Here is a 12835-nt window from a genome sequence, read left to right as displayed (position 1 = left end):
AGCTATATCGTTGAGTTGAGTGGACCGATTTTAATTCACAATATTCTATTTTTTTTGTTAGAAATTTAAGTTTTTGGTGAAATAATTTACAATACCACAAAAGATGTTTTACTTTAGAGGTCAAGAAGAAAGAAAAGAAAAAAACAAAATTTTATGATTTTCGATTAATTTTTAAAATTTAACCATTCAACGAAAAAAATTGTAGAAAAAGGTAAATTAAAGGATTTTTAATACCTTTCAAACAAGCATTGGCGAATTACAATCCATTTACATAGATACAGCCTTTTAAAGATAGCCAATTTTCGAAAATCGCAGTTTTTATCATTTATAGACTGACAGAACTTTTTCCTGACAATCCCAAATTGCACAAAAATTAGGGTGTAGGTAGGCGAATTTCTTGGCCAGGGCATTAAACAATTTCTTGAATTGAGCTTGAACAGCTATAACTCTTAGCCCAGTGGACCGATTTTAACTCACATGGTCTCATTTTTTTTTATAATGTCAACTTATTGATGAAATAATTTACAAAACCGCAAAGTATAAGTTTTATTTTATAGGTCAAGAACAAAAAGAAAACTTTTTAATTTTATAATTGTCAATTGATGGTCAAAATTATGGAAATGGTCAATGGAAAAAATATAATTGATTAGTGATCAGTATAGTTGTGTCTGGAAGCTCGGAAGACTTAGATCTCAGAAGCCCTGAAGAAGACATCAAAGAGGATGTCGAAAGCTCGGCGCAATGATAATCGAGGCGGTTCAACCCGGAAGACTGTTGAGTGTAATATTAGTTCTTGTAATAGTATTAATCTTAGCTCTAGGTAGATATATACAGATTGAACGAATTTAAAACGGAACATACAATTTAATATATGTCTGTTTGAACTGCATTTGAAATAGTGGACCAATATAAAACTTGGACAAAAATAGATCCATACCCGGTGATAGACATTGTATAAAATATCGTTCAACTATCTGTCTCCTTTAAAGGAAAGAGAAGCTTGCCTAATAGTCGGAGATATAGAGCCGAAATTTTGAACTGATCAGTAATATGACATTTCTCTATTGGAATATATTCATTGTAACTGGGTTAAGACTTTGCCTTACAGGCGGACGCCCCTTGTGGTACAGGGGGTCACTCTACAGGGATGAAGTTGTAATTTTTTTTACGATCGATAATATGGCTGAAAATTTGCCCAGAGTAAGATCTTGGTATAACTAGACGAAATCCCAAAGGGCGGACGCGAGAGTGGATACATAAGGGATGGCGGACAGGGATGAAATTGCAATTTTTTGGGGAAAAATTAACGATAAGTAATATGTGCGCCATTTTCATGGCTCATTATTTAGCCCCTAAAAACTCTAAATCCTAAAGAGCGGACAGCTGGGTTGGTACAGAGAGCCATAAGACGGGGTCAAATGTACCACTTGCCTGTGCATTTTAGGTCTCGGTAACAATTTTCAAACTGATTTTATTATATTTTTATATCGATTGATTTGAAAATTTGTATGCTCACTTCTGTTACTATTCTGAAAAGCGTCAAGTAGAGTTTTCCTCAAAATTTTCCAAAAAAAATTCCGTAAATGAAAATTTTCGTAATTTTTTGAGGTAAAATCTAATTTATAGAATCCTTTTAGAATTTTCTGTCAGTTATACCATGAATTTTTCCAAAAATTTTCAAACAATTTTTCCGATAAGAAAAAAAAAATTTAGAAAAACTTTAAAAATTTCGTCATTTTTCTCACTCTCACTGATGTCATCACATTCATCATCTTCGTTACTTTCACTTTCAATAATATCACATTCATTATCTGCTTCATTTTCAATCACTACTTCTCGGATTGATTCTGGCATCTGAGGTCCACTAAACCATTTGAATTTATATGTTTCATCTTCAAACTCCCAACCATGTTCTTCAACAATCAATTCTGTTGGTACTTTTTTATGAGCATTTGTCCAAATATTTGAAATATAATGGGCTCGCAGTAGATGTTGGTGTAATTCATCTTGACATGGTGGTAAGCTTGAAGCATCGAAATTTTTTAGTTTTTTTTTTTAAAAGGCTCGTTCATATCATGCAACTTATACTGCCAGTTAAATAGTGAAAATCTGACATCGTTTACTTTTCTTTTTGGAATTGTTCTCATCAGTCCTGTTCCATATAAGTGACATATGAAAGTTTCTAAGGTTTCAAAAACTTCATTACAATCGAAGTCAGTTTCACCAAGTTGGATAAAAGCATCTTGATACTTATTACATTTAGCGCATGCGTCTAGAATTACTGATCTAAATGGAACGCGCATCATTATTATTTTAATATTTTAAAATAATAATGATGCAAAATTAATGTCCAAACAGAATTTGTAAAATTATAATTAACTAATGAAAAAAAAATTCAATCAATTTGAACGTTAAAAAAATATTGAAAATATCTAAGTACAAAGTAAATTTCAAAACTTAAAAAATTGATAATTCCACTATTAAATTGATTTTTATTAATAATTATTTGTAAAATGTTAAAGGAATTCTACAAATTGAATTTTACCTATTGATAAATAGAAATAATATATTTTGTATTTGATTATTAATGTAATAATAAATCAAATTTTTCTTATATCTGAACAATCATTATTTATGCAATATAAATTTAAAAACCTTTTTATTGTAATAAAAAATAAGTAAAATTACTATTTGTTATACCAAAAATATTTTATAGTTAACATTATAAAATTACTTTAATTTAATAAAATATCAAATATCAAACATTTATTCAATTAAAAATTAATTCGTAAAATATTTATATTTAAGAAAAAAATGTGATTTGTAAAGTAAATATGACTTTAGTTTGAAAAAAAAAACATTATCATAATATCATTTTAAAACTACAAAAGAGTTTTATCAAATGTTTTAGAAAAGTTTTTCTAATTTTTTTTTCTTATCGGAAAAATCGTTTGAAAATTTTTGGAAAAAAATCATGGTATAACTTACAGAAAATCGAACGGATTCTATAAATTAGATTTTACCTCAAAAAATTACGAAAATTTTTATTTACGGAAATTTTTTTGGAAAATTTTGAGGAAAACTCTACTTGACGCTTCTCAGAATAGTAACAGAAGTGAGCATACAAATTTTTAAATCAATCGGTATAAAAATATCATAATAAAAAATCAGTTTGAAAATTGTTACCGAGACCTAAAATGCGCAGGCAAGTGGTACATTTGACCCCGTTTGATGGCTCTCTTTACCAACCCAGCTGTCCGCCCTTTTGGATTTAGAGTTTTTAGGGGCTAAATAATGAGCCATGAAAATGGCGGACATATTACTTATCGTTAATTTTTCCCCAAAAAATTGCAATTTCACCCCTGTCCGCCAGCCCTTATGTATTCACTCTCGCGTCCGCCCTTTGGGATTTCGTCTGATTATACCAAGATCTTACTCTGGGCAAATTTTCAGCCATATTATCGATCGTTAATTTTTCTGAAAAAAATTACAACTTCATCCCTGTATAGCCACCCCCTGTACCACGAGGGGCGTCCGTCTGTAAGGCAAAGTCTTAACCCAGTTACAATGAATATATTCCAATAGAGAAATGTCATATTACTGATCAGTTCAAAATTTCGGCTCTATCTCTTGGACTATAAGGAAGCGATAAGTGGTTTGACAGCATAATAACTGCTTGTGTAGTCTAGTTTTCACAGTGATTCGAGGCAACCTATTTGGGTGGAGTTTTGACTTGTTCTTGAATGAATTCAGAATCCAGCAGCCCGCTGAAGTATTGGATTTTTATAATATAATTATTTGACAACCTTTTGTTGGCCAACCACCTAGAGCGGAGTTGAGCCGAAATACATTGATTTCGTATGTTCCGTTTTAAATTCGTTCAATCTGTATATATATATATATATATATATATATATATATATATATATATATATATATATATATATATATATACAAAACCACCAGTTTATTAGAGCTGCGCAGTCAGAAGGTTGGCCGAGATGTTAGAGAAACACTCTTTTGACTTTTTGTCAAGCTTTCGGAATTGTTATATTCCTTTTTCAAGACACTGTAATTCAAGACATTACAGTGTCTTGAAAAAGGAATATAACAACTCGGAAAGCTTGACAAAAAGTCAAAAGAGTGTTTATCTAACATCTCGGCCAACCTTCTGACTGCAGCCCTAATAAACAATATATATATATATATATATATATATATATATATATATATATATATATATGAAGTAACAAGAAGTCCAGAGACCTCTCTCTGATAGTAAATTAGGTGAACCGCAAATTCAAAGCCTCTTACTAGAGACTTTTAACGACGCTAGAAGTACATTTTTACTTCAACATGCATCTACGATTCACCTTTGAAAATTACTATCTTTTTCGCTCTTTACGTAGAGAAAGACGTTTAAATGAAAGTAGAAGATTGCATTTCATTTCAATCGGAACTCCACCATTGCTCTACACGTGTTTCGAGTTATTCAACTCATCATCAGGAGCACTTGTGGAAGTTCAACTGAAATGAAATGCAGTCTAGTATTTGGTTATTATAACCAAAATAACAAGCCAGGTACGCTAGCAGCGACATCTATACGAAGTAACAAGAAGTCCAGAGACCTCTCTCTGATAGTAAATTAGGTGAACCGCAAATTCAAAGCCTCTTACTAGAGACTTTTAACGACGCTAGAAGTACATTTTTACTTCAACATGCATCTACGATTCACCTTTGAAAATTACTATCTTTTTCGCTCTTTACGTAGAGAAAGACGTTTAAATGAAAGTAGAAGATTGCATTTCATTTCAATCGGAACTCCACCATTGCTCTACACGTGTTTCGAGTTATTCAACTCATCATCAGGAGCACTTGTGGAAGTTCAACTGAAATGAAATGCAGTCTAGTATTTGGTTATTATAACCAAAATAACAAGCCAGGTACGCTAGCAGCGACATCTATACGAAGTAACAAGAAGTCCAGAGACCTCTCTCTGATAGTAAATTAGGTGAACCGCAAATTCAAAGCCTCTTACTAGAGACTTTTAACGACGCTAGAAGTACATTTTTACTTCAACATGCATCTACGATTCACCTTTGAAAATTACTATCTTTTTCGCTCTTTACGTAGAGAAAGACGTTTAAATGAAAGTAGAAGATTGCATTTCATTTCAATCGGAACTCCACCATTGCTCTACACGTGTTTCGAGTTATTCAACTCATCATCAGGAGCACTTGTGGAAGTTCAACTGAAATGAAATGCAGTCTAGTATTTGGTTATTATAACCAAAATAACAAGCCAGGTACGCTAGCAGCGACATCTATACGAAGTAACAAGAAGTCCAGAGACCTCTCTCTGATAGTAAATTAGGTGAACCGCAAATTCAAAGCCTCTTACTAGAGACTTTTAACGACGCTAGAAGTACATTTTTACTTCAACATGCATCTACGATTCACCTTTGAAAATTACTATCTTTTTCGCTCTTTACGTAGAGAAAGACGTTTAAATGAAAGTAGAAGATTGCATTTCATTTCAATCGGAACTCCACCATTGCTCTACACGTGTTTCGAGTTATTCAACTCATCATCAGGAGCACTTGTGGAAGTTCAACTGAAATGAAATGCAGTCTAGTATTTGGTTATTATAACCAAAATAACCAAAATAAATAATGTTATTTTGGTTATAATAACCAAATACTAGACTGCATTTCATTTCAGTTGAACTTCCACAAGTGCTCCTGATGATGAGTTGAATAACTCGAAACACGTGTAGAGCAATGGTGGAGTTCCGATTGAAATGAAATGCAATCTTCTACTTTCATTTAAACGTCTTTCTCTACGTAAAGAGCGAAAAAGATAGTAATTTTCAAAGGTGAATCGTAGATGCATGTTGAAGTAAAAATGTACTTCTAGCGTCGTTAAAAGTCTCTAGTAAGAGGCTTTGAATTTGCGGTTCACCTAATTTACTATCAGAGAGAGGTCTCTGGACTTCTTGTTACTTCGTATAGATGTCGCTGCTAGCGTACCTGGCTTGTTATTTTGGTTATAATAACCAAATACTAGACTGCATTTCATTTCAGTTGAACTTCCACAAGTGCTCCTGATGATGAGTTGAATAACTCGAAACACGTGTAGAGCAATGGTGGAGTTCCGATTGAAATGAAATGCAATCTTCTACTTTCATTTAAACGTCTTTCTCTACGTAAAGAGCGAAAAAGATAGTAATTTTCAAAGGTGAATCGTAGATGCATGTTGAAGTAAAAATGTACTTCTAGCGTCGTTAAAAGTCTCTAGTAAGAGGCTTTGAATTTGCGGTTCACCTAATTTACTATCAGAGAGAGGTCTCTGGACTTCTTGTTACTTCGTATAGATGTCGCTGCTAGCGTACCTGGCTTGTTATTTTGGTTATAATAACCAAATACTAGACTGCATTTCATTTCAGTTGAACTTCCACAAGTGCTCCTGATGATGAGTTGAATAACTCGAAACACGTGTAGAGCAATGGTGGAGTTCCGATTGAAATGAAATGCAATCTTCTACTTTCATTTAAACGTCTTTCTCTACGTAAAGAGCGAAAAAGATAGTAATTTTCAAAGGTGAATCGTAGATGCATGTTGAAGTAAAAATGTACTTCTAGCGTCGTTAAAAGTCTCTAGTAAGAGGCTTTGAATTTGCGGTTCACCTAATTTACTATCAGAGAGAGGTCTCTGGACTTCTTGTTACTTCGTATAGATGTCGCTGCTAGCGTACCTGGCTTGTTATTTTGGTTATAATAACCAAATACTAGACTGCATTTCATTTCAGTTGAACTTCCACAAGTGCTCCTGATGATGAGTTGAATAACTCGAAACACGTGTAGAGCAATGGTGGAGTTCCGATTGAAATGAAATGCAATCTTCTACTTTCATTTAAACGTCTTTCTCTACGTAAAGAGCGAAAAAGATAGTAATTTTCAAAGGTGAATCGTAGATGCATGTTGAAGTAAAAATGTACTTCTAGCGTCGTTAAAAGTCTCTAGTAAGAGGCTTTGAATTTGCGGTTCACCTAATTTACTATCAGAGAGAGGTCTCTGGACTTCTTGTTACTTCGTATAGATGTCGCTGCTAGCGTACCTGGCTTGTTATTTTGGTTATAATAACCAAATACTAGACTGCATTTCATTTCAGTTGAACTTCCACAAGTGCTCCTGATGATGAGTTGAATAACTCGAAACACGTGTAGAGCAATGGTGGAGTTCCGATTGAAATGAAATGCAATCTTCTACTTTCATATATATATATATATATATATATATATATATATATATATATATATATATGTCAAATTTCACAGAATTTAACTCAAGATTCAGATATCAAAATATGCAGACTTACCACTAGCCATGTCTTTGAAAGCTCATTTTGCACCAATTCCAGCCTTTTTTCCTGGTCCTGTAACCGATTCTCCAAATGACCATTTAAATGTTTTAAGTGCGCAGTCTCCTTTTCCAACGACTTCTTCTCCAGTATTAGATCCTTAAGTCGAATAAACGTTTGGCTTACACTTAGGACGAGGCTTGGTCCCTTCGGGGTGTCGACTTTTTTATAACAAGGATCTTCGTCACTTGTTTCGTCTGTAAGAACATTTGTAGGGACTGTTTGGTGACTCAGTAGTTCTATAAGAACTTTCCATACCTTCGGGAGATTTTCTACTATTTCTTCGGCGCTATTCATTTGATGAAGGTTATTTTGATTGGAACATTCTAAAACATATATAACTCTTTTTTACATCTACTTGATATAAGTACCAGTTAAACAGCATTTAGATTTTACAGGTTATGTTTAAAAATCGGTACATTGCTGGACAAAAGAACCGACATTTATTATCACTACATTTAAACAACTAATGATATAAATTAGTAATTAGTTAGTAATTTTTTTTATTTAATTTTAAAAAATTTGTATTAAATTTTAAACTTATTTATATGCAGATAATTGCTAATCAGATTGTTATGGATACTCTTAAAAGTTTTAAAAAATATATCGAAAAAACTTCTCTGTGTACTCTACCGTGTTCAACTGCAGCAACTTTCTCTGTTCCAAGAAACACTCCGAAGAGGATGGCCCTTGATAAGAATATCGATGCAAAAGACAACAAAAAGGGGCAGAAGTACCGAGGTGTATTCACAGAAGAACAAGAATCGGAATTGGTGTGACATATACTGGATTTAGAGGTATGATTCTTTGGAGTCATCATTTCAGATCTTCGCTCATTACCATAGAACCTAGCAATGGCATTCCGATCAATTTTAATCCCATGACAAAAAATTAGCTGGCTTCGTTGCTGGGTTTGCTAGATCCAGACATCGGCACCCTGAAATTATTTGAACGAAACCAGAACAGACTTCTGTAGCAAGGGCTCAGAAATTCGATAAACATAACATGACAAAGTTTTTTAATATCCTTAAGAATGTTGAAGAGAAGCAATTCTACCCTGCTTACAGGGTTTTCAATGTTGACGAGACAGGACTCATAACTGTTCAGTCCAAGAGCTCCGAGATTCTCGCTCTCAAGAATAGGCGTCAAGTTGGTGCTTTGACATCAGCTGAAAGAGATCGGCTTTGTTGTGTATATGTGTTTATTTCATTATACGTGATTTTTCCAAGACGAAATGAGATGGAAGAGGAATTTCAAGATGGAGCTCCACCTGAAACTATTACTGTCTATTTCCCATCTGTATGGATGCAAAACTAGAATTCTTTCAATGGTTTGACCATTTTCTGACTCATGCCAAACCATTAGCTTCCGACCCAGTCTTGTTAATCTTAGACGGCCATGCAACCTATGCAAAAAACCTGGCATTTATTTAAAAAGCAAGAGAGAGTCCCACCACCGTCGTTTGTTTATCACCGCATTGTAGCCATAAAATGCAGCCTTTAGATGTCTTATTTATGGGCTCGTTGAATATATTCTATATCAAAGCCATTAAAATTTTTCTAAAAAATAACCCAGTAGTAACCCAGTTTCAAGTGTGCCGACTTCTTGGAGAACATTTTTTAAAGGCAGCAACCACAGCGAGAGCAATAAATGGATTTTGTAAGATCGACAATGTTCCACTAAACCAAGCTGATTACATTGTTGTCGAATGCACTGATGTGCTTTTTCAACAGCTTAGATCTGATCACCAACAGCGTGAAGCATGTCAAACTGAAGAGTGTTTGTACTTGAGACAGTTCAAAAAGGCATAGACCAACCTTTTGAACATTCATAACAACAATCTGAGGCTGGGCTAGAAATCTTAATGCAAGAAGGTGCGATTCAACAAAGACTTGGGCCTTTTTCTGCTCAAAAATACGAACTTCCTTCCCTGTAAGCTCTAGAGATATTATTCCATTGCCAAAAGCTAAAGCTGCTAAAAAGACAATCCAAAAAAGAGAAACTGCTGCTGTGTCAAGCCCATATAAATTTAAATTGGAACAAGCAAAAAAGGAAAAAGAAGAAATATAAAGGGAAAATGAGATTAGACGGTTTTTAAATGCACAAAAGAAGAGAGAGAAAGAAGAAAAATCAAAGGTGTTATCAAAAAGAAAAAACACAGACACAGTGCCAAGCAAAGCAGAAAAAATATCAAAAAAGGAGTGGGGAGGACGTCAACTACAATTTAAAGAAGGATTTTACAGTAATATACGTGACGCTGATTGTCTGTACTGTAGTGAAGTGTATTCCTGTTCAAAGGATTATAAAGGATGGATAAGATACTCTGGTTACCATCGCTGGGGCCACGAAGCTTGCACAGCTTCTAAGGAGGAAAACGACGGCTTCTTGTGCGAGCATTGCCATTAAGAAGAAAGTTAACTGAACCACGTTATTAAGGCTTGCTAGCAACTGTTCAGAACGAGAGTTATTTATTCAAATGCATCCAAAACCTTAAGCAGCACTGGATGTACTTTATATGTTCCTTCGAAAGCCATAAAAAAATTATATAAGTTGCCTTACAACTTCTCTATTTTTGTATTAGCTTCATGTGGATAAAAGCTCACATATAGAATATCAAGCATAATTAACACGTAGATAAGTTAATCTAAGAAAACTATCTAGATTGAAACTTTGACTGGGTATATATTTGATAATTTAGACGTATATGTAACAGCAAAAAGGAGATAAACTATCGCTAAAGTCAAAAAACCATGCCAGTCTAATACTGAAAATCTAACCTTTTCAGTACTCTGTCCAAGACAGACGTAAGACCTTACATAAACACCTGTACAAACAAAATTCGCACACTAACATGTGTAAATGCTAGTGTGCACAAAATGGACTTATCATATTGTGAGAATTGTGTGACCAATGCGTTCCCCAATTCCGAGGTGTAACATAACAGTGCCCAGGGGATGCACGGCACAGATGACAAATGTGGCCTAAGCATTGACGCAGAGAGCTAATTATCTCTGGGGGAATACAGTTTTTGCATGATATGGGTGCATTGTCGACCTGACATCGTTTCGTCCTAATCGAGGGATTAAAATCGACACGGAAATAAACGGAAAAAGAGATGGACCAGAATTCAGAAATAAGCGCCTCTTATAAGAGTTAACATAAAAATGAAAAAGAAACGAGCAAAGAAGTGCCCCTGACAATGACTGCATTTTTAGTCATACAGGCAAATCTATTAACTAATGACCAATTAATTAGATTCAATGAAGTACATTTTTATTTTACTAATTTACATCTACATTTTAAACAATCCGGTTTGGAAAAGACTTAATAAATATTTTGAACAGTGATGTTGTGAAGAAAGAAAACCCTGTAAGTCCAATGGCAAGAATTTGGCAAAAATTGTGTCCAATTACCACTGGGACACTGGACTGGGACCAATACCTTCTGGGTACTGGTCTATCTACTTCTGGGTAAATCTTGGAAGGTCCTTTCCTTATTAGAGAGGAAATTCATCATAACTGGCTCGACACTTCATTGTGGATCCTGGCCTGCTGACAAAGAAGTCGCAACCTCTGTCAATTCCTGACAACTTCCCTTCATCTTCTTCTTCTTCTTTCTCATCAACAATCCATCTCCTTCGTGGGCGTCCTCTGTTTTTTGTGTCTTCTGATTTTGAAAACGTTAATCTTTTCGTGTATTCGTTATCTGACATCCTAGCAATGTGTCCAGCTCATCTAAGTCTCTGCACACTAACGAATTTCACAATATCTGAACCGGTGTATAACTGATATAGTTTTTTTGTATAATTATGTCTATTTACAATCTATATCATTACACAGTATTAAGTAAATGTGTTACAGGTTTTGGGCGTGAAGGAGAGATATCCAATGATATCTCATCTTATTCTATTTTGGTTTAGTTTTGAAGTAGGTCTTGGGGTCAGGTTTTATCTAGTCTTCTTGTGGCTGGACCATTGTTGAATAATTCCCTTACTAGCTAATTTTCATGATGAATGGTACGTTCATTTTGTGACTTCGTGGCTCGATGAATTTCTTTTCTGATGAAAGGAATCTTTAAGTCGTAGTGAAGTGTGTGATTACTTACGTACCATGGTGCATTCACTATCGATCTTAGCACTTTAGACTGGAATCTTTGCATAATATTCAACGACGTTGGCTTTGCACAGCCCCATAGGTGTAGTCCGTAGAACCAGATAGGTCTCAGTATGGCTTTGTAGAAAATTTTGGCAATGGCAAGGAGCCAATACATTTGCCGGAATTTTAGGTCGAGCTGCCTTCTTTTGGTCTAGATATGTTTCTTCCAAGTGAAACGTTGGTCAAGATGGAGACCAAGGTATTTAGCGTCTGTTACTGTTGGTATCCTTATATTTTTCATTCTTACAGGTGGGCATATGTTGAGACGGTTGGTAAATGTTATTTGAATTGATTTTGTTTTATTTAATTTTGTTCTCCATTTCGTATATCAATCACTGAGTATGTTCAGATGATTTTGCAGGTTTTGTGAGGCTTGTATGGGATCTTCATTTACAGCTAGTATTGTTACGTCGTCAGCAAAGGAGGCGATTGTAGTATTATTAGTCTCTGGTATATCGGCTGTGTAGAGCGATAAAAGCAGCGGCCCTAGAACACTACCCTGAGGGACTCCGAAGTTGGTAGGACAGAGGTTGGTTGTTGGTCTTTGAATTTTACAGAGAAATATCTATTTAATATGTAGGATTTACGTAGGAGGAAATAGTTACTGGATAGTGCTATTTTTACTTTGTAAAGCAGACCTCTGTGCCAAACTTTGTCAAACGCTTGTGAGATGTCTAGAAATACAGCGCTGCAGTATTTCTTTTCTTCAAGCCCTTTTAGATATTTCCATACACCATAATTCGATGTACTTGTTGGGTAATGGACTGATTTTCCCGAAAACCAAATCTGATGTTTTGGAAGTAATGTTAGGAATTCATAATCTGCGTATATCCTTTGTAGCAGCAATCTTTCAAAAACTTTGCTTACGGTTGGGAGTAGGCTGATGGGAGTAGGCTAAGATGTTACTTCATTGGGCTCTTTTCCTGGCTTAAGGATCATAATGACTTTAGCAAATTTCCATATTTTTATAAAGTATGATAAGCTTAGCATGCGGTTAAATATAACTGTTAGCAAAGTAATGGTCTCGCGAGGAAGTTGTTTTAATACTTGTGCCGAGATTAAATCATAACCTGGGGCCTTTCGTAAGTTAAGTTTGTTTATTTCTTTCTTGACTTCTATAGGAGTAAAACTTTTAATTGGGAGGGACATTTGACATGCTACGCTAATTAGTTCTTCCACTTCTTCATCAGGGTCTGCTGGCTCTGTTTGAAATATGTTTTTAAAATGTTCAGCAAAGACGTCCGCTTTTCTTTGTTGGAACAGG

General features: G+C 34.6%; 1 protein-coding gene across 3 annotated transcripts in view; it reads right to left on the bottom strand.

Moving 5' to 3' along the window:
• The window catches only part of LOC140450229 (uncharacterized), a 92938-nt gene that overhangs the window by 1542 nt on the left and 78561 nt on the right, over nucleotides 1–12835 (bottom strand). For all 3 annotated transcript variants that reach the window (XM_072543737.1, XM_072543738.1, XM_072543739.1), the window contains one exon: nucleotides 7376–7743. In XM_072543737.1, coding sequence (XP_072399838.1) covers nucleotides 7376–7743 — 368 coding nt within the window. The remainder of the gene's footprint in view (nucleotides 1–7375; nucleotides 7744–12835) is intronic.

The sequence above is a fragment of the Diabrotica undecimpunctata genome, chromosome 9 (genome assembly GCF_040954645.1).
Source record: "Diabrotica undecimpunctata isolate CICGRU chromosome 9, icDiaUnde3, whole genome shotgun sequence".
In the NCBI taxonomy this organism is placed as follows: domain Eukaryota; kingdom Metazoa; phylum Arthropoda; class Insecta; order Coleoptera; family Chrysomelidae; genus Diabrotica; species Diabrotica undecimpunctata.
Note: the sequence above shows the minus strand (reverse complement) of the source record. Positions and strands in the feature narration are given on the sequence as shown.